Source organism: Echinops telfairi, unplaced genomic scaffold, assembly GCF_000313985.2.
Source record: "Echinops telfairi isolate 266 unplaced genomic scaffold, ASM31398v2 ScPeMD7_7409;HRSCAF=8447, whole genome shotgun sequence".
Taxonomy (NCBI): domain Eukaryota; kingdom Metazoa; phylum Chordata; class Mammalia; order Afrosoricida; family Tenrecidae; genus Echinops; species Echinops telfairi.
In genome coordinates this window covers 317200-341025 of record NW_022111309.1, presented here as the reverse complement: position 1 = coordinate 341025, position 23826 = coordinate 317200, and the positions used below count along the sequence as shown (strand labels likewise).

Genomic DNA, 23826 nt, shown 5'->3' with positions numbered 1-23826 from the left:
GTGAGCATCATAGAATGCCAATTTAATAGAAGAAAGTATTCTTGCATTGAGGGAGTACTTGAGTGGAGGCCCAATGTCCTTCTGCTACCTTAATACTCAACCAATAAATATAGGCACATAGATCTATTTCCCCATCCTCATATATAAATATATTTGCATATGTACATGTCTTTATCTAGACCTCTATAAATTAACAAAATTTTTCCTACCAAAAAATGAACATACTAAAAGACTGATATCCTAAACTTGGATCCCACAAGACGAAATCAAGATTTCTAGAACTCTGAAAGGTGATGGGGTTCGTGAATTATAGTTCATCCAAAATGTATAAAAAATAGCAATTAGCGATTAAATAGATCAGATGTTTCTCTAAGTTCTTTATGTGAGAATATTGCAGGAATTTTAAGACTGTCCTCTTTCTGTAAGTAACAAGCTATTATACCCAGAATGCTTCAGGGATCTACCTGTTTGGGTACCTGTCTCTTTGAGAATTGGCAAGGAACCCTGGTGACTTAGTGAGTTAAGAGTTGGGCTGCCAATGACCATCATTCCAGGACCACCATCCACTCTGGGAGAAAGATGAGGCTTTCTGCCCGCGTGAGAATTTGCAGATCTGCCTTGTCCTATCACATTGCTGAGAATCAGAATTCACTTGGTGGCAATAGCCAGAAGCCACTATGAAAGAAATATGAGCTTTTATCTCAGGTCACTTCCCCCACCAGCTTTGGGCAGATAGAGCTAAGGTGTAGTTCTACTTTTGGGGTCTTATGAGAGTTTTCCATTTCAAATGACCATCTTTACTGGGTTGGCATTTTTTATAAATCCTAGAAGCCATGCAAGAGGCTCAGGAAGTCTTTTGATTCTGCCATCTCCACTTGCTGATTCTTTTGCCCTCAAGGAATTTAGCAGTAAGCCAAAGCAAACTGTTTTTAGCTCCTGTCAAGAGGGAAGCAGAAGTCACACAGAGGAAGGAGTGTAATAGAGAAGCTTCCTGGGTGCATGCCTCGCTTCATCAGAAGTGGGTAAGGCAGTGGAGGGGCAGGTTACGCGTTAAGGTAACCATTAATTCTAAAAACCCAGGTTGAGATAGGATGGTGCTGTCTTCAAGCACACTTACAACATGGGAGAAGAAAGAGGAAGTTCAAGGCCTCTTCCGTGATCTCCTCTGCTCACTTTAAGATGTGAAACCGAGGTTTAATACTTCCACACATACCCCTAGAGAATGCACCTTTAAGAACTGGGACAAGTTTAGTCCTCAGGCCTTACACAAAAACTGATATCCTTTATAAGCTAGGAAGGAGAAAATTTGCTCTGAAAATGGCAGTGTACATGATGAGAGCAAATTAACCGCCATTTACCAGGCTATCAAAAGATGCAGAAAGCCTTTTCTTTAACACGTTACAAGAGACTATAATAAAACCAAAGAATTCCACAGGATAAATAGTATTAAGAGAAAAGTTTAAAACTCCACTCCAATGTATAGATTGGCGCCTAGCCCTAATAAGGAAATGAAGATTTTGGGGTAGGTCCAGAAACCCTCTGGATCTCTAATATGTTTTTAAACAGCAGTGGGAAATGGTCTGCCCACAGAAAGAAGTTTGCTAGAATTTTGCCTGTTTATCATTAAACTCATACCTTAGAGCTTAGTGGAGCTGAAATGCTTCTTTAAGTTTTTAAAGCCAAAATGCATACTGTAGGCAGGATATTCTAAAATCCTATAAAATCATTAGACTCTGGCAACGTAGATCTAGTGTACGTTTGCCACCTGTTGTTATAGTATGTGCTTATCATCTTCTGTCCTAGTGTTCATATTCGCTGCCTTAGTGACTAGGTACAAAAAGTTTAAAATGCTGCAAACCACGAGAAATAAAAATCTAGGTAAATCTTTCTCAGCTGAAGGTCAAGTGTCTAACTGGGTGGCCAGACCAGCTAGGGGATGGAATCTGGCATTTAGGTGCTCTTCTGAATCAACCACCTATCTGATAGGTGACTCAACTAGGACTGCAATTTGATTAACCTTCCATGTGCTACTCTACGACTTGTCTGTCACTTTGTCATACCATGGTGCCTTGCATGTTGCGATGATGCTAGAAGCTGTGTCACTGCGATTTCAAATGCCAGCAGGGTCACCCAACGTGAACAAGTTTCAGCAGAGTGTGCAGACTACGCAGAGATTATGAAAAGGCAATCAGCTGCCTCCCTTATGCAAAGCATCAAGACAGCGCCTAATCAGTGGAAGAGACACTTCCAGAGTCAGTGCCAAGGGGGCCTAGATCTGAAGTGACTTGAAAAGCGAAGGAAGAGGTGCTGCTCCTCAAAGTGGGGTCAAAAGTGGTGACGTGGATGGAGCAAAGCCTGTGGGTGTAAAGCTTCTGCATCTTTCACTTACCGATGAGGCATAATTCAAAGTGAGAAGAAACAGCAGCAAATATCAATTAATAATAGGAACTTGTAGAAATTATGAAGTTAGCAAAATTGAAAATCATCAAAATATAAAATGATACACATAAATATAGATATCCTTCGGTGTTACTGAGCTGAAATGGAGTAGTATTGGCCATTTTTAAGCAGAAAATCAGATGAATTCTACATTGGCAAAATCAAGAGGAATGGTGTTGCATTCATTGTCAAAAAGGACATTTCAAGATTTATCTTGAAGCACAATGCTGTCTGTAATAGAATAATATCTATCTGCATTCAAGGAAATCCAGTCAATACAACTCATTCAAATGTATGCGTCAACCACAAAAGCTAGTATGAAGAAATTGTATCAATGTCTACTATTGTTCAAACATACAATCAAGATGTATTGATAATGTATTGATCATCAGTAATTGAAATGCAAAAGTGGGAAACAAAGAGAAAGGTACAAACAATGGTCTTGGTGATCGAAACAAAGCTAGGAATTTCATAAAAAACTTTTGCGAGACTAACAACTTGTTCATAGCAAGTACTTTTTTTCAACAACACAAAAGGCAACTACACACACAGCCTTCTCCAGAAGGAATGCACATAAATCAAGTTGGCTCCATCTGTGGGAAGAGACGATGGAGAAGCTCGATAACAGCACCGAAAATCAAGCCAGAGGCTGACTGTGATGCAAACCATCCATTGTTCATGTGTAAGCTCAGGTTGGAGCTGAAGAAAATCAAAACAAGCCTGAGCGAGCTAAAATATGACCTTGAGCCTGTCCCACCTACATTTCAGGAACATCATAAGGACAAATTTGCTGCTGTGAATACTGACAGAAGACCTGATGAGATGTGGGAGAACATCAAGATCAGTTCATGAATCATCTCATGAAAGCAAACGATCATTAAAATGATGGGAAAGAAAGGAAAGATCACAGTGGACATCAGAAGATACTCTGAAACTTGCTCTTAATCATAGACTAGCTAAGGAAATTGAAAAAATTCAAGCTGTGTTAAAGCATTAGCCAAAAATTAGGCTCCAGGAATGGATAAAATACAAATTGAAATGTTTCAACAGACAAATGATACACTGGAAGTACTTACTCGCCTATGCCAGGAAATTTGGCAGACAGCTACTTGACCAACTCTCTGAAAAAAATCTGTAATTATAGCTATTCCAAAGAAAGGTTACTGGACAGAATGCTTCAATTGTGGAACAGTATCATTAAGACCACAAGCAAGTACTATGTTGCTGAAGATCATCTAACAATGACTGCAGCAGTACATTAGCAGGGAACTGGCAGATTCAGGTCAGATTCAGAAGAGGACATGGAACAAGGTTGTCATTGCTGGCATCAGACACATCCAGAAAGATGTTCACTTCTGTTTTACTGGCGATGCTCAGGCATTTCACTGAGTGGATCACAACAAACTATGGGTGACCTTGAGAAGAATGGTAATCCCGAACCCTTTGTACATGGATGAAGAGGCAGTTTTTCAAACAGAACACAGACATGGTGCATGGTTTAAAATGAGGAAAGATGTGTGCCAGGGTTGTATCCTCACCATAATTATTCAATCTGTATGCTGAGAAAATAATACAATAAACTGGATTATATGAAGAAGAACCGAATTCCCATTCTTCTCCAGGCTGCTCATCATTTATTATGATCAATAAAACAAAAGCAAACATCTTTCTGGTATTCTCGGCTTTCAGTTCAGATTAATCAGGATTTATTATTGTTAGGTTCCATCGAGTCAGTTCAGACCCATAGTGACATTGTGCACAACAGAACAAAACACTGCCCGAGCCTCACAATTGTTTCCATGTGTGAGCCCATAGTCGCAGCCATGGTGTCGATCTGTCTCCTTGAGGGTCTTCCTCTTTTTAGTTGCCCCCTCTACTTAGCCAAGCATGATGTCCTTCTCCAGGGACTAGTATTTCCTGACAACATATCTAAAGTATGTAAGACGAGGCCATCCTTGCTTCCGAGGAACACCCTGACCATATTTCTTCCACGACATAATGATTTGTCCTTTTAGCGCTCCATGGTATTTTCAATATTCTTCTCCAGCACATTTCAAATGCATTGAGTCTTCTGCAGTTTTCCTATTCAATGTCCAACTTTCACAAGCACACGAGGCCATGGAAAATTCTAGGGTTGGGTCAGGCACACCTTAGTCCTCAAAGTGACGTCCTTACTTTTCAATACCCTAAAGAAGTCTTCTGCAGCAGTTTACCTACCACAACACATCTTTTGAGCTCTTGACTGCTACATCCATGTACATTGACTGTGGATCCAAGAAAGATAAGAATTTTAACAACTTAAATCTCTTCTCCTTTTATCATGATGTTACCTATTGGTCAAGTTTTGAGGATTTGGATCTTAACATTGAGTCATAATCCATCCCAAAGGCTGCAATCCTTACTCTCACTTTACAACATGCAATCCTTTGGTTTCAACTAATTTATCATAACCTTTATGGTACCACCAACCTAAGTCCCAAGGAAAGACTTGGGACATTGCTACAGAACATCTCTTTTCCCTGAAAGGCAAATGAGGATATTATTTTAGTAATAGAGTGTCATGTAAGTAATCACTTAATGAGACTCCAAGTGAGATTAAAACCTAGTACTAAAGGTAGTTAGGTTACTGGAGAGGAGTCCATAATTTGTGACTAAAACTATGATATGTAAATGTCACGACCTTGCTTGCTGACAGTAAGAAAGATTTGAAGCATTTGCCAAGGAAGTTCTTTGTTCAATGTGTAGCTTTGGAATTTATTTTTACTGTCCGATCAAGGTACAGCGTGTGCAGTAGTCAGCATTTCTCGTGGCACATAGATAAATAATACAGGAAAGGTAGAATAGGACATATACAGAATTAGACAAAGGGCCACATAACTCCACACTACAACAGCCTACAGGCACCAAACTTATTTGAGTGGCTACCATCAGAAATAGGCACATGAACTAGGGATAGTAATGATTTTCATCTGCATTCCACTTAGAGTATTAGCTTTCAATGCTACTTCGCATGTAGTAGAGGAAAAGGAACTTGGACCAAGGTGATGAACAGAGGTTCTAATCAACATTAAGAAGTCTCCTGGTAGATCCCTTTGCAGAGGGTCTCAGAGGGGTCTTGGGGAGGAGATGAGCCAGACAGAGTGTGATGTAGCAACAATGAAAAATACAACTTTCCTCTAGTTCCTAAATGCTTCCTCCGCCCCCTACTATCATGATCCGAATTCTACCTTGCAAGTCTGGCTAGACCAGAGGGTGTACACTGGTACAGATAGCAACTGGAAACAGGGAATCCAGGGTGTATGATCCCTTCAGGACCAGTGGTGTGAGTGGCAATACTGGGAGGGTGGGGTTGAAAGGGGGAACTGATTACTAGGATCTACATATAGCCTCCTCCCTGGGGGATGGACAGCAGAAGGGTGGGTGAATGGAGACATTGGACAGTGCAAGATATGACAAAATAATCATTTATAAATTATCAAGTGTTCATGAGGGAGGGGGAAGTGAGGAGGGAGGGGGGAAATGAGGACCTGATGCCAGGGGCTTAAGTGGAGAGCAAATGTTTTGAGAATGATGAGGGCAATGAATGTACAAATGTGCTTTACACAATTGATGTATGTATGGATTGTGATAAGAGTTGTATGAGCCCGTAATAAAATGATTAAAAATTAAAATTTAAAAAAAGAAGTCTCCTGGTAAAGATAGATGAGATGATACAGTGGAAAACCAGAACTGTGAGTTTAATGAGCTTGCTATGGCTCCATGTTAAACCCAGATAAAGCTCAGACTAATTATCAGTGTGCTAACTTCAACCTCTAATTAAGAGGAGGAAATGTGCAAAATGCTGCAGCCTTTAGACAAGGCCCTGTCTCCATCCCATGCCTTGAATCTGTCAAAGTGGCATCTACACTATCTACACTCATATTCAATCTACATTCATATTTCTAACCACTGAACTACACAGGTGGCCAGGAAAAATTCTGGGGGACATAAGCAAGGAGAGCTAGTGTGCTTACAGAAAGGGATAGATGTGCGTGCGCGCGTGCGCACACACACACACACACACACACACACACACACACACACACACACGAGGTTGGCCTACAAACTAAACATGTCCTCAGAGCTAGAACTTGTGGAAAAGAGGAGTTATCTTTCTTTGTCCTTTAATTTCAACTTGTTAGAGCATCCAACCTCTTGCTGACTGTTTTTATAATAAAACTTACTTTAAGAATCTTTGAGAGTAAAGGAGGGAGGGGAGAAATGTATAGACATATGTGTTTAGTCTTGTATTCTTAGACAAAACATTTTGGGGCACCAATCGGTTCCTTGGCCCTCTTTCCTGTTTCTCATTAATATGACTGAGAATTTCTCCAAGGACAACTTTTGGTGTGACTGTTGCGGAAATTTCTCAAACAAACGCAGCTGACCCTGAGGAAACCTGGACTGCACACCATGGAAAAAGCCCTTGCCTGTGAATGACTCACAGCCTCAAGTTAGGCATCTCCACCTGAAAGGGCTTGCGTCTCTTAATGTAGCGTAATTAGGAGAGATTTCCGCTCATGAGACAGGCTGATGGTTGGCTATGACCCAAATAATCAGGAAGCCGCTACAAAAGGAGAGATCTCTGTTACTTAACCCATGAAGAATTATGTTTATGAAATCACTGGAGAGAAATGAAACAAAACAAAGGTGGAGATTTGGGCAGAGCATGCTCAGAATCCATGACTATATCTTGGTATTATATTTCCCAGAACCCCTTGACACCCTGATGGAAATGAGTGAGAATCTAGTGTGTGTGCAAGAAATCCTAAAAATTCTTGGTAAATTTATAGAAGCTGCATAGTTATGTGGTTAGGATTTCTTCCTCCTAGGAGTCTTGAAATAAATTATCTTTCAAGGCCTTGTGTCTTCCAAAAGCAAATCTTGCTCTTAGTAAAACAAGAACCTGAATTATAATAGGAAACCTGTGGCAATACTCTTTGCTTATACACACACAAAAATTTTCCAATACATGTTTTTGAAACATGAACCCTTTTGATTTTCCTATATGAGTACAAGAGAAGTTTCTTAATCTATTATGAATAGATAAACCTTCAATAACAATGGTCTTTAGAGGGGAAGGGGCAAAATGACCTTTAGATTCAGAGGGGAGGATATCGGCTGGAACTATATTTTTTTTTTTTTTGAATTAAAAAAAAAAAAAAAAAAATGGCTGGAACTATATTATGGAAGCATATGCCCAAAATGGAAAGCAAGAAGCAAGCTCGAACTGACAGCTGCCAGGTGGAAGGTAGAGCTGAGAATCTCAATGTCAATTGGGCGTCAAAGAAAATTTAAAGCAATTACTGATCAATAGTCTGAGGAGCAAACAAAGAACAAGCTGGAAACCAGTTTTTTAAAATCCATTAGGTTAAAACAGTCACTTTTGTATGATATGCAAACATGTGCTGCACTGCATAGTTCATGGAGGACAAGATCTATTCGGAAAAGTTACATTTTTAGAGTCGTCCTCTGGAGTGGGCAGGGATACAGACTATTTCAGAATGTGGTAGACTTTGTATAAAGTAAAGGATTCCTCATCATAAAAGCTCCTTGAAGTAGCACTTTTGTAATGTATGTTGATGGGTTCATAATTATCATCAAAACTGTCAGATAGGGGTTACTCTACCTTAAAGATGATTTTTTAATGAATACATTGTAATCTCTTGCAGGGATAGGTAAACCATTGATCACTGATTGAAACTTTACGAAAGAAGGTTTTAACATCCAATAACAAATACGAGTACTTACTTGTGATGGGTGACTTGTGGAACATTTGAAAAAATTCTCTAAGACAGAGTTTGGTATCATATTCTTTTGAACTATTTCTGGAATGCCAAATGATCTCCCTAGTGGTGTGGCAATAAACCTACAAAAATATAAAAGAAAAGTACATCTAAAACCTCAGAATGTCCAAACAATGACAACAGAAAATTAAGCCTGTAATTTTAGATTCCAACTGAAATATCAATCATTAATTCATGTTGTCTTTCAGGCTGCATACAAGCAACAGCTACCTCAGAGAAGTTCAGGGAGTAGAAGTGTCCATACCTTAAACACAACCAACAGCTTGAAAATGCACACATACCATTCTAAAAATATTTTATATAAATCAAAATATATTTATACATAAGATCTAGAAATCAAGATAGCATGAGGCTTTTCACTTTTCATACTCCTTACAATGACAATAAATAATAGTAAAAGTTTCATTTGGTGATATTATTGTAAAGAAATTAGTATGTTCTTTATTTCCAAGAAACATATCATTTAAAATGTTATGTTTCTTAAATAAATACATAAAAATGAAATGATGGGATGTATGCCAGGTGGCTAATGGTTGCAGCAGTACACTGACAGGGAACTGTCAGAAATTCAGGCCATATTAAAAAGAGTTTGTGGGTGGAACAAGGGATATCATTGCTGATGTCAGATAGATCTTTGCTCAGAGCAGAGAATGCCAAAAAGATGTTTACTTGTGTTTCATTGACTATGCAATGGCATTTGACTGTGTGGCCCATAAAAAACTATGGATAAAAGTGAGAAGAGTGGGAATTCCAGAACACTTCATTGTGCTCATGAGGGACTTATACAGGGATTAACAGGCAGTTGTGCAAACAGAACAATAGAATACGGCATGGTTAAAATAATGAAAAGTGTGTATGAAGATTGCATGTTCTCACCATACTGGTTCAATCTGTACGCTGCATACACTATCGGAGAAGCTGGGTTACATGAAGAAGAACATGGCATCAAGACTGGAGGAAGGCTTATTAACCTGAGATATACAGATGATACTACCCAGCTTGCTGAAAGTGATGAAGACTTGAAACACTTTGTGATGAAGGTTAAGGATGTAGCTTTCAGTATGATTACAACTCAGTGTAAGTAAGACCAAAATCCTCATAACAGGACCATCACCAAATAACGTCACAATAAATGGGGAAAATGTTGACGTTGGCAAGGATTTTGTCTTGCTTGGACACACAATCAATGCTATGGAAGCAGCAGTCACAGATCAAAATACACATTGCATTAGGTAAACTTTCTGCACAAAACCTCTTTAGGGTAGTGAAGAGCAAGGATCTTACTTTGAGGAATAAGAGGCACCTGATCCAAGCCATGGTATTCTCCATTGCATCATATGCATGTGAAAACTGGATATTGAATAAGGGATGCTATAGAAGAATCAAGGCCTTTGAATTGTGGTACTGGAGAATATTCAAAGAACCATGGGCAGCTAAAAGGACAAATAGATCTTGTAGTGGAAGAAGTAAGGCCAGAGTGCTCATTAGAGGAAACGTTGGCAGGACTTCATTTTACATACTTTGGCTATATTGCCAGGAGGAACCAGTCCCTGGAGAAGGGAATCATGTTTGGTAAAGTTGTAGGGCAGAAAAAAAGAGAAATACCTTCTATGATTTCTTATTTGAGTCATTGAGTTGGATTGACACATGGGCTTCTTCAGCGGGCTCAGGCATAGGAACAATTGTGGCAATGGCACAGGACCTGCAGTGTTTTGTTCTGTTGTGTATAAGGTCGCTATGGGTCAGAGTCAACTCAATGGCATCTAACGGCAAACAGCAACATGCCTGGTAGCCACCATTTGTCTGGTGGTTTGTCTACTCTGGTGGCTTGCAAGTTGCTGTGATGCTGGAAGATACCTTACTTGAATTCCAAGGCCAACTGTGTCACCAAAAGTGAATAGGTTTCAGCAGAGCCTGCAGACTACAAGAAAGAATCGGCCGTCTACATCAGAGAACGTAGCCACTGGAAACCTGATAGAATCAAAGCATTAACAGATACTGAAAGCCTAATGAACGGAAGCACAACATGGTCAGAGATCGTGCCAGAGGAGGGCCCTGTGGATGAAAGATACTTGAAATGCGACTGAGGAGAGCCTTCCTTCTTACGTAGAGCTGACTACAGTGATGAGAATGGAGTGAAACCTGTGGGAGTAAAGCCTTCTGGATCTTCATTTGCTGAGTGGGCACAACTCAAAATGACAAGAAACAGCTGCAAACATCAATTAATAATAAGAACTTGGAATGTATCGAGTATGTATCTAGGAACCTTGGAATTTATCAAAAGTTAAGTGGAATGCATAAAAGTCGATATCTTAGGTATTAGTGAACTGAAATGGACTGATATTGGCCATTTTGAATCAGAAAATCATATGGTTTACTGTGCCAGGAATGATACAACCAAGAGGAATGGTTTTGTATTCATCTTCGAAAAGACTCTTTCAAGATATATCTTGAAGTGCAATAGTGTCTGTCATAAGATTATATATATCTGCATTCAAGAAAATCCAGTCATATAACTATTATTCAAATAATGCACCAACCACCAAAGCTAGTATTGAAGAAATTGAAGAATTCTACTGAGGTCTTCAGTATGAAATTGACCAAACATGTAATTAAGATGCATTGATAATTTTTGGTCATTGGAATGCATAAGTTGGAAACAAAGAGGAAGGGACAGCAGTTGGAGAACATGGACCTGGTGATAGAAACAAAACTGGATATCATGTCATAGTATTTTATAAGACAAATGACTTGTTTTTCCAACAACACAAATGGGCATTATACACATAAACTGGTCCAGATGGAATACACAGAAATCAAATGGACTACACTGGTGGGAAGAGATGCTGGAAAAGCCCTATCTGAGCAGCGAATGCCAGATCAGATGTTGAATGTGGAACAGACCCTCAATTGCACAAGTCTCTGAGAGCCAAAATACAAACTTGAGTTGATCCCATGCCCCTCAGGTTAGTAGACACTCAAATATGATTGATGAAGAGCTGCCTGTTCAGAGTAAAGTTGACCATAATGACAAGGATGGAGTGAAGCTTGTTGGGAGTAATGCTACATTAAGCTAAAAGGGCATGATTCAAAATGAGAAAAAACAATTGCAGAAATCTATTAATAATTGGAACTTAGAATAAATGTAGGAAAATTGGAAGTTGTTAAAAATGAAAAGGAAGGCATGAGATCACTATTCTAGACATTAGTGAACTGAAATGTACTGGTACTGGCCATTTTGCATCCAAAAGTCATACAGTTTGACACAAGAGAGGTGGTGTTGCCTTTGTTCTATTAAACTGTCATTCCATGATGCTCACCTTCCTGACATGATCACTGAAGACAAATGGGTGCATAAGCAAATGTGGTGAAGAAAGCTGATGGTGCCTGGCTATCAAAAGATATAGCATCTGGGGTCTCAAAGCTCACATGGAAGAAGCAAACCAGCCTGTGTGATCATGAGGTGTCGAAGGGATCAGGTATCAGGCATCAAAGAACAAAAAATCATATAATTGTGAACGAGGGACAGTGCAGATTGGAGACCCAAAGGCCATCTGTAGGCAACTGGACATCCCCTAACAGAAGGGTCATGGGGAGGAAATGTGCTAGTCAGGGTGCAGTGTAGCAACGATGAAACATGCAACTTTCCTCTAGTTCTTTAATGCTTCCTCCCCTCACCCCTCCTACTATCATGATCCCAATTCTACCTTACAAATCTGGCTAGACCAGAGGATGAACACTGGTACAGATGGAAACTGGAAACAAGGAATCCAGGACAGATGATCCCTTCAGGACCAGTGGTGAGAGTGTCAATACCAGGAGGGTGGGGTAGGGAGGGGAAACTGATTACAAGGATCTACATATAACCTCCTCCCTGGGGGACAGACAAGAGGGAAGTGGGTGAAGGAAGACATCAGACAGTGTAAGATATGACAAAATAATAATAATTTATAAATTATCAAGGGTTCATGAGGGAGAGGGGTGGGGAGTGAGGAGAAAAATGAGGAGCTGATACTAAGGGCTCAAGTAGAAAGCAAATGTTTTGAGGATGATGAGGGTAACAAATGTACAAATGTGCTTGACACAATGGATGGATGTATGGATTGTGATGAGAGTTGTACAAGCCCCCAATAAAATAATTTTTAAAAGTATATAGATATGTCAAAGACAAAAATGTTTCTTTTATACCAATACACTGTCAAGCAAAAACACATTTTTCTTATAATACATTTGCATTCTGTTATGACAAATCGAGCATATATTATACAAAACACTATTTTGATCAAGCCACTGATCCAAAATAGCCCCCAACCCATGCTGTTACTAAAGCATAAAGACTAGTAAGTTTTGAGAATTAATCTCTTTGTGAAAATTGTGGACATTTTTGGAGTGGGGATCCAAAGCCCATTAGTAGGCCACTGGAGATCCCTTTGCAGAGGGGTCTCGGGGAGGAGATGAGCCAGTCAGGGTGCGATGTAACAACGATGAGAAATACAACTTTCCTCTAGTTCCTAAATGTTTCCTTCCCGCTCCCACTATCATGACTCGAATTCGGCCTTGCAAGTCTGGCTAGACCAGAGGATGTACACTGGTACAGATAGGAACTGAAAATACAGGGAATCTAGGGCGGATGAGCCCTGTAGGACCAGTGGTGTGAGTGGCGAAACAGGGAGGGTAAAGGGAGAGTGGGTAAGAAAGAGGGAACCGATTACAAGGAACTATATGTGACCTCCTCCCTGGGGGACAGACAACTGAAAAGTGGATGAAGGGAGACGTCGGACAGGGCAAGATATGACAAAATACCAATTTATAAACTATCAAGGGCTCATGAGGGAGGGGGGAGCGGGGAGGGAGGGGAAAAATGAGGACCTAATGTCGGGGGTTCAAGTGGAGAGAAAATGTTTTGAGAATGATGTACAAATGCGCTTTACACAATTGATGTGTGTATGGATTGCGATAACAGTTGTATGAGCCCCTAATAAAATGTTTCACACACAAAAAGAATTATTGTTAAAAATAAGTGTATTAAAAGACAATGTGAACAAATAAAAGGAGTGAATAAAAAAAATGAATCAAAATAGAAGTCACATATTTACTAGAATCAAATGAATATGAAATACCAGATAGCAAAACTTACGACGAAGGCAGTTCTTAGAGGGAAACCTATAGCAATAAGTGTCTATGTAAAGAAAAAAGAACGATATCAAAACAAGAGCCTAATTAAACAACTCTAGAAACAAGAAAGAGAAGAGCAAATTAAGCTCAAACCTATGAGGAAAAAGGGAATAACAGATACCAACCCTACATAAATTCTCCTAAACTCTTTCTACCATGGGTGACCCCCACAGCCTGTCTGTCAGTTTGTTATACTGTGGTATCTGTGTGTTGCTGTGCTGCTGAAAAACGATGTCATTGGTGTTGCAAATACCAGCAGGGTCACCAGGAGGAAACAGGTTTCAGCAGCGCTTCCGAAGAACAAGCTACGAAGAAGGAAAAGACTGTCCGCTTCCGAGGAATTTGCCACTGACACCTGTGGATAACGCCAGAACATTGTCACTTTCTGAACACTCACTGAACAGAATCCGAACACTGTCAGCAATCGTGCAAGAAGATGGGAATCTGGAGAGAATCTGGGTTATATGAAGAAAAATATGACCTCAGGGTTGGAGGAAGGCTGGCACTATGCAGATGACACACCTCGCCTGCTGAAAGCGAGGACTGGAAGCACTTGCTGATGAAGATCAAGGATGCAGCCTTCAGTGTGGAGTAACTCAACACTTGGATGTAAAGAAGACCAAAATCCTCACAGCTGGACCAACAGGAAGGAAGCATCATGATAAATGGATAAATTGACATTATCAAGAACTTCCCCTTCTTATATCCACAATCCATGTTCACGGAGGAAGAAATCAAGGACTCGTTGCAGTGGGTAAATCTGCTGCATACGACCACTGAAGAGCAGGGAGGCTACTTTGAGGACTAAAAGCACCGACCACACCATGGTGTTTTCAACCCCTAAGATGCCTATGAAAATTGGAGATCCGAAGTAGAAAGTAAGACGTCAGAAGAAGAATCGATGCATACAAATCATGGTGCTGGGGAAGAATATTAAAAGTCCCTTGAACTGCCGGAAGAACAAATAAATTGGTCTTGGAAGAAGTAGGGCCCGAATGTTCCTTACAGGCAAGGATGGCAATACTTTGACTCAAGTAATACGAATTTGTTGTCAGGAGAGATCCGTCTCTGGAGTAGGACATCGTGCTTGGCAAAGTAGGCGACCAGTGAAAAAGAGAAAGGCCCTTAAGATGAATCGACACTGGTTGCACAAAGGGGTCAAGTACAGGAACAGCTGTGAGGACTGGGCAGTAGTTTGTTTTATTGTGCATAGGTCTCTATGGGTCAAAACCAGCGAGATGGCACCTAGCAACCTGTGGCGCTGTGGGTTAGATGGTAGCGTGATAACCACAGGCTGGCAGTTAAGATTCAGCATCCCCTTCTAGGGAGGAAGATGACTCTATCTGTTCCCATAAAGATTTACAGTCTCAGAAACCACATTTAGGGTCACCAGGAGTTTAAATGGACTTGATAGCGATTGCTGTTGTTAGGTGCCAGTTCTGACCCATAGCAACCTTATGTGTAAATATGGTGAGGTGATACTACCCTGTCATACCCTTTTCCTGATTGTAAATCATGCACTAGTCCCTTGTTCTGTTAAAAAATAAAAACTGCCTCTTCCTCCATGCACAAGTGCCTTAAGAGTACAATGAAGTGTTCTGGAATTACCATTCTTCTCGTGGTTATCCGTAGTTTGTTATGACAGGTACACACAGTAAAATACCTCGGCACAGGCAATAAAGCACAAGTAAACATCTTTGTGCTTTCAGCTAAGGTCCAGTTGATGTCAACAATGATATCAGTCTCTCCAAGTCCTCTTCTGTAACCTTTGGCCACTCCTTGTCAATGTATTCCTACAGACATTGTTAAATGATCTTCAGCAAAATGTTACTTGTATGTGATATTAATGATATTGCTCTGTAATTTAAGCATTCTGTTAGGTCACACTTCTTTAGAACTATGGGTCTCCTCCAGTCAGTTGGTCAAGAAGTATTTGCTATGAACAAGTCGTTGGTCTTGCAGTATTCTGCCATGCAATCTCCAGCTTTGGTTCTGTCACCGAGACCACACTTCCAAATCTTGCATTCCAATTGCCAGTAATTATTCATGCATTTTGATTGCATGTCTGATCAATTTCAAATTGAAGATGTTGGTACAGTTCTTTTATTTCTGCATCACTACCTTTAGCGTTTAGTATGTAAAATTTGACATTAATTGCAATAAATGAATTTCCTTAAACAAGATAGACATTATCCTATCACACACAACATTATATTTCAAGAGTGATCATGAAATGTCCTTTTTGATGTTCAATGCAACACCACCTCTCTCTTTTTTAAAAAAAAAATCATTTGCCCTCTACCTCAGCCCTTAATATCAGTTGTTCATTTCCCCCTCCCTTCCCACTCCCTCTCCCTCATGAACCCTTCATAATTCACATCTTATTATACTTTTGTCATAAGTTACACTGTCTGACGTCTCCCCCCGCCCTCTTCTCTGCTGTCCCTCCCCCAGGGAGGAGGGAATACCTAGATTCTTGTAATCGGTTACCCCTTTCCACCCCACATTCCCTCCACCCTCCAGTCCTCGCCCCTTTCACCACTGGTCCTGGAGTCATCTGCCCTGGATTCCCTGTATTCCCAGTTCCTATCTGTACCAGTGTACATCCTCTGGTCTAGCCAGATTTGTAAGGTAGAATTGGGATCATGATAGTGCGGGGGAAGAAGCATTTAAGAACTAGAGGAAAGTTTTATGTTTCATTGCTGCTACCCTGCACCCTGATTGGCTCGTCTCCTCTCCTCAACCCTTCAGCGAGGGAGTGTCCAGTTGCCTATCGATGGGCTTTGAGTCTGCACTCTGCACTCACCCACCTTTACAATGACATTTTTGGTTCTTTGATGCTTGATATCTGATCCCTTCGACAGCTCGTGGTCACACATGCTGTTGTGCTTCTTCCATGTGGGCTTTGTTGCTTCTGAGCTAGTTGGCTGCTTGTTTATCTTCAAGCCTTTAAGACCCCAGATGCTATATCTTTTGATAGCCTGGCACCATCAGCTTTCTTCACCACCTTTGCTTATGCACACGTGTGTCTTCAGTGATCATATCAGGAAGGTGGGCACCCACTGATCTGATTTTTAGTTCTTTGATGTCTGATAACTGGTCCGTTCTGCACCTTTTGGTTAGACAGGCTGTTGTGCTTCTTCCATGTGGGCTCTGATGCTTCTGAGCTAGATAGCCGCTTGTTTATCTTCAAGCCTTTAAGACCCCAGATGCTATATCATTTGATAGCCGGGCACCATTAGCTCTCTTCACCACATTTGTTTATGCACACGTTTGTCTTCAGTGATTGTGTCAGTAAAGCGGGCACCCACTGATATAATTTTCCGTTCTTTTAATGTCTGATAACCGATCCCTTCTACACCTCATGGTCAGACAGGCTGGTGTGCTTCTTCCATGTGGGCTTTGATTCCTTTTTTGACACACTGGTAGTTTAATAGTGTGTTGTTTACATGTTTGTACATTTTCCAGTTTTTGTTGCTTTTTTTCCATTACTGATTTTTAGATGCTTTTTATTGTAGATAAACTAAATACTTCATATAATTTCAAACTTTAAAAATGTATCAAGTCTTGCTTTGTGACCCAACATGTGTTCTATCCTGGATAATGCTATATGTGATCTGGAATATAATGTATACTCTGCTACTTTGGGGGGATGGGGTGTTCTATATAGGTCTGTTAAGTCTCGTTGGTTTGGAGTATCATCCAAGTACTCTATTTACTGGTTTAACTTCTTTCTAGATGTTCTGTAGGAATAGGATTCTCATAGAACAGAAAATCTATTTAAACACTTGGTGCTTTAATAATTCAGGGTTTCCCTTGTTTTTCAGATAAATTTAGAACATTAATCACTTTATCTAATATACATATAAACAATAAGATAGACATGTAATTAAAATATATTTTTAAAATAAAAGAAGGAAGAGGCACAGCAGATTTTGATAAGCAATTGAAAACAAAGATAAAAAAATCTAAAGCTCTAATTTTCAAAGGGACTTCAGAGCTAGAGTTGTTTAAACTTTATTTTATGGATACAGAATAAGAAAAACAAGCTTGAGAGAAACAAGGGAATGGGACAGCATCTGCTCCTGTGTAAATGGTGCAAAGTGAGATAAATTCCCAACATAATGAGACTTTAGACGTAAAAGGCTATTGCAGACTGTACTTTCAAGAGGCCAGACTTTCCATCCCATAGTCGAAGGCCAACCTCATTCCATCCTAGTACCTATCTGAAAGTCAAATCTACTAGCAACTTCAGGCCTCTTTTCTCCCTGCAATATGTTTTTATTTAATAAAAGAAGGCAGACCTAGACAGATAACAGGCATTTTAAGTTACTCTCCCCAAGAGAAACAACAGTTTAGTGACATAAGGTTGAGTATCGATTCTGAAGAACTCAGAGGCTTTGTGAGGATAGTTTAATCAGAGGTTTTATATGAATGAACAAAATATATGCACCTTAGATATCAAAATGGGTTTTGAGCTTACACTCAGCTGTATATCCTAACCTAAGGACAAAAAGTTCTGAAAATATGGTGTTATAGCAAAATGTGGTGAAGATATCAGTTGATGCCCACCTATCAGAGGGAATATAGGGTCTTAAAAACATGACTTAATATAAGCAGCCATCTAAATAAGGTAACAGCTAAATTCACGCAGAAGAACCTCACTAGCCTAAGTGATTCCAGGATTGTAAATAATAAAATCCAAGCTCAGAGGAAGGAAATGTACTGGCAGTTAAGTTCTAAGCATCCAATTTGTAGAAGGCTATGGATGACAGGAAAAGCCCAAAATTCATTTGCAGAGACCCCACAGGGAATAAAATAAACCTCCATTGAACATTCTCAAACTATTGGCCAGAGATGTGAAAAGCTCCGCCCACAGACAGAATGCATCAGAAGTGAATTACTACAGATATAGTTAGGTTAAATTTTAATATCTGTGGTTGTTAGACTTTATTTCAACTTGAATTTGTGTGGAAAGTATGGCGGTGGAGCCTGACCTACCAATCAAGTCACCATGATGACGGCTCCTTGGAGATCTGGCCTTTTCTATAAGAGAGACAGTGAGAACGTCTCTTTCTATCTGGCCCTTAAGTCTTCATCCTTACTGGGACTCTGTCTGCCTCCAGGAGTGGCCTCCTTTGGGCAGCTGACCTGGGCCAACCTGGGAGCTGTCGGCCATGTTTCCACTGACCTTGGATCCACATAACATTGCATCCATTGTGTGATCTCCTTGCATCCCACTCCACCTTCCTGCATCAACCTGCAGCTACATGAGGCTAAAGGGGTCCCAGCTTGCAGAGTACTTATGGCTTGAGTTGGATAGGGCTGGAATGACTTCTTGATATCAAGTTATTTTTTATACATATAAGGAATGCCACTGGTCTTGTTTCTCTAGACAACCCAGCCTAATATAATATCTTAACATTAATTTTCCTTTTTAACTCATTTTCACTGGTTATATATTTTATTATTCTATGCTTTCTTTTGGATTGAGAAAAGATGTAGCCAATATCACTGAACAAGTTTTATAGAAATGGTTACATGAAAACTTAATCTGCTGTGTAATCTTTCACTGAAAACACAATAAAATTATACATAGGAACTGGAAACACAGAGAATCCAGGACAGATGATCCCTTCAGGACCAGTGGTGAAAGTGGCAGGGTGGTGGAGGGAAGGAGGGGTAGAAAGGGGGAACCGATTATAAGGATCTACATATAACCCCTTCCCTGGGGAGGGACAACAGAAAAGTGGGTGAAGGGAGACATCGGACAGTGTAAGGTATGACAAAATAATAATAATTTATAAATTATCAAGGGTTTATGAGGGAGGGGGGTGTTGGGAGGGAGGAAGGAAAATGAGGAGCCGATATCAAGGGCTCAAGTAGAAAGCAAATATTTTGAGAATGATGAGGGCAAAAAATGTATGAATGTGCTTGACACAATGGATGTATGTATAGATTGTGATAAGAGTTGTACGAGCCCCCAATAAAATGATTTAAATGTACATATATATATGCATATGCATGTGTATATATCAGGCCTCATAAATCTCTTGTATTCAATATGCATATTTTGAGATTAGTTTAGTCTAGAACAATAACAACTTTTTTTCTGCTCCTTTAAATTACATAGTTAGCTAGTTGTCATTGAGTTAGTTAGTTATCATTGCCACATATCCGAAATAGGGTTTTCAGAACTGTGAACTTTTGAAAGGCGATTACTTGGCCTGTCTTCCAAAATGTCTCTGGATGGGTTTGAACCACCAATCTTTTTGCTACTAGTCAAGAATTTACTCATCTGAGTTGACTGGCAGCTTTTTGCGGCCAGATCAGTAAGTCCACCAACTCTATTTTAAATGATAGAAATGCAATCTAATCAAGAACAGATTTTAGTGGAAATTGTCCACGCTCATTGATCTGACTGAACTAGGAAAGCTATAGGGTCTAGCTTAGCTCCTAATAAAATGGGCGGGGACGAGGGAAGATTTTATGTTGTTGAAGGAAAGAAGCAGAGGTGTGGAATGTATTTATTTGTTGTGATGATGCCTTATACCTGATCCCTTCGACACCTCATGATCACACAGGCTGATATGTTCTTCCATGTGGGCTTTGTTGCTTCTGAGCTAGATGGACACTTGTTTACCTTCAAGCTTTTAAGACCCCAGACACTATATCTTTTGATAGCCGGGCACCATCAGCTTTCTTCACCACATTTGCTTATTCACTCGCTTTGGAATGTATTTATCTTATGATTAAGTAAAAAGGTTACCTGCTGATCTTACCACCTTTACTGCACTAAGTCAAATCTATGGAGCTAATTATAATGCATAGTGAACCTGTCTAAGATTTCTGAGGCTGTAAATATTTATGGGAGTAGATAGACTCATCTTTCTCTCATGGAGAATCTGATGGGTTGGAACTACTGACCTTGTTAGCAATCTAATGATTTCCCAACAGTACTAACAAGGCTCTTCGTTTATTTCACAAGACTTTAAATTTGAGTAGCTTAGTTTGCTTCACAAGTGTTTAAATCATACTTAAGATGCATAATAAAATGCATAGAAGAGTCTGGATAAGCTAATTAGAAGCTGTCACTCTGGACCAAGGAGTCCCTGGGTAATGCAAACAGTTAACAGGCTCAACTTCTAACCAAAAAAACCTGGGAGTTCAAGTTCACTCAGAGGTACCTTGAAAGAAATATTTGTTGATCTGATTCTGAGGGGGAAAAATCAGTCATCATAAATCCTATGTAGTACAGTTCTATTCTGACACATATAATTAGCTATTCATGATTCTGGAGCAAAAAAAAGAAAAACACGTCACAAATTAAAACCTAGGAACATGTTTGGTTGATCTGAACTATAAAGTCAACTGTCAGTCACTTTCTAATCATTTTATTTGTTCTTTACTGGTTCTGCCTCTGGACTCGTGCTTTTCTTGGAAGGAATGTCACTTCTAGGAAGGGATATTAAATGCCTCCTGCCTAGTACTGAAGGGCAAAAATGACCCAGTCCAATTCCAGTTCTCTAGAAACTAAAAAGGTGTGTGTAGCAACAGTCTAGGACAAAAGAATAAATTACTCTTGTGATGTGTGCCTTAGACTACGCTAAAACATAGTGTATGAACTTTCCTTTTCGAACTATTCCAATACAAGGCACCGATCATGTCCACAGAGATGTTAAGACTAGGGCTTTGAAATATCCTTTACTTTAAGTTTTAGAGGAAACACTCTAAATATCAATAAAATAGTACATTTAACTTAAGTTTTAATACTTCAGAATCATTCCTTTAAACTATATCTCCAAGAGTTATTCATTTACTCTTCTCTGATGTTAGGATAATTTTACTGGGAAAATCCAAGAAGTACTGATATACTGGGTGGGGGTGGGAGTGGGGGGTGGGGGAGACAGACCTGCAACATGTGTTCAATTCCCAGCTCTAACTCTTACAAGTGAATTATCCAGACCACTTACCTCTCCTTTTCTCATCTGCAGACTAAGATATTGTCACTTATGATTTTATATACTTCTAAAATAATTTTTATTTGAATGCAAATTATCAATATTTTACTTGTAACATTTACTTTACAGTGATTTAATCTAGTACACATCACATAGAAACCCTATGAAAAATACAAATTTTATACATCAAAAATCATGATCTCTCTCTATAGGAAATTATCTTCTCTTCCACTGTATTAAAATCAATATTAATGAAGCAACATGCCATTTTCTGTAGTCAAAGAATAGAAAAACTAAAGGTAAGTTACTAGCAGTTAAAAGTTATAAGAAGCTAGGAAAAAGATACAGACTCTACTTAATCATATAAGAAGCAAGAATAATCATTGAAAGCAAAAGAAGATTGGATTCCTGTCTGATTGCTTATGGACAGGCCAAGACCCAGTCATAACAACTTGGTCCTCCATAGGTGTGCACCATGGCAACCAAAAGAACCCTGCAAGTGGTTATTAACACATGATCTTCATACAGTCCTGGACACGATGACCTTTATCAGATTTTGTTTTAAATTTTTCCAACTCTAGCCATTCAAATATTTGTTCTACCCCCCCAAAAATAATAATGATGTGCTAACAAAAATTTTTGAAAAAGAGGCAATTACAGATACTAGAAATGAGTATGTATCTCCTGTTTTCATAACACTAGTACAATTTTCAGAAAGGGTTTGGAAAACATATCAATTTGCATTCAGTTAATGAAAAGAAAAAGACAAGACACTCACTTTTTCTGAGAGAAAATTTAAATTTTTTTGTTTGATTTTCTTATACTTTGGAATGAAGCAATTCTATAAAATCCTTAAGTAAGTCCTTAAAACAAATCATTTTGATGAAAGCAACATTCAGACTGGTCTTTAGTTAACCATTTTTGTTGTTTTAGGGACATTCTAGAATTATAATGCATTCCTGAGTCACAGATTCCCCGCTGCTGTTTTCCTGCTTCATCAGACATGGGGGGTGGGGGTGGGGGGGGGGTGTAGTGGAAAGTAAAGGCAAGTGGCTTCCCAAGTTTAGGGTTCCTATAGGAGCACTCCGATACTTATGCTCTCGTTACCTCAATTTTCTTCACTACGAAGCTAAAGTACTCACTTAGATCTGTGTTTCTAAGTTTTACTTTTTCAGCTTCTAGGTCATACTGGTCTGAATCTGAACTCATAAATTCCTTATATAGCTTTGGTATACCTCCCAACAACCTGTAGTTTATTAGTGACAACCTCTGGACAGCAGGTTCTTTAAGGACCTCAGCAAATCTATTATTATTTTCTAAGTGAAGCCAAGATAGAATTTGAGGGAAAGACATACAAAGACTACTTACTTTTCAAAGACATGTCTGATTATCAGCAACCCAAAAGCATAGGGAATCGTCATGTACAAGTGAGAAGGTTTTACAAAAACAAGTCCATCATGATCTTCCAGGTCTGACCACTTTATTGTTGTAGGAAGCCAGAATCTTTCCAACCAGAACCATTCTTTAAATGCCTGAAACATTCTAGAAAAATAGGATAAGTGTGCATTAGACGGGTAAAAACAAGTAAATTCCTAAAATTGAGATAATACCAAACATCATTCAGAAGAGCACCTAAACCAAAGACCTTGTAAAATAAAGACAGAGTGTAATGGATTTTAGTACTCTTCCTATCGGCTGAAATTTAAAGAGTTGACAGTTTGAAACCACCAGCTTCTCCGAGGAAGAAAGGTCGGACTTTCTACTCCTGTAAACAGCTACAGTCTCGGAAACCCGCAGGGACAATTCCACCCTGTCCTATAGTCTCACTGAGTCGACATGGAGTGAATGGCAGTGAGTTTAGTTTGGGGCATTGCATTAAACACCAATTACTCTGCCTACCTCAGGAAATTTGGGCTGTGGGATAGCAAACTGAACTTTAACACAGCACAGTTCACACCTTTGGGAGAAGACATGTGAACATCATGGATATGTATCTTCCTCTTACATGTTATGAAAAATAACTTGACAATAGGCTCTACAACTTCCATCTATAAAAGGTCAACTTCATGAAAATGACTAGCACATATAAATCTTCTATAAAAACTTCTCTGGGAGACACAAGATAAGCACATTTAGCTTCATATTACAATCTCAAAACTCGCTGCCATGGAGTCAATGCCACTCATAATGACCCTTTAGGGCAAGACAGAAGTGCCCCTGTGAATTCCCGAGACCATTGCTCTTTACAGGAGTAGAAAACTCCCTCGGAGCGGCTGGGGGTTTGAAACTGGTGACACCAGGACTCCTTTATTATGTTAAGGTGGTTCCAATTACTCTATTTCAGCAACTATCTTTTTTCTTTTTCTTTAACAAAATAATAATTTTATTTAGGTATTGTGCTAGTC

General features: G+C 39.4%; 1 protein-coding gene across 1 annotated transcript in view; it reads right to left on the bottom strand.

The window, feature by feature from the left end:
* Window positions 1–22962, bottom strand: part of CERS3 (ceramide synthase 3) — an 88104-nt gene extending 65142 nt beyond the window's left edge. The window contains exons 1-2 of the mRNA XM_004709881.1: window positions 22790–22962; window positions 8230–8347 (exon numbers count right to left, since the gene is read on the bottom strand). Coding sequence (XP_004709938.1) covers window positions 8230–8347; window positions 22790–22962 — 291 coding nt within the window. The remainder of the gene's footprint in view (window positions 1–8229; window positions 8348–22789) is intronic.
* Window positions 22963–23826: the final 864 nt, after the last annotated feature.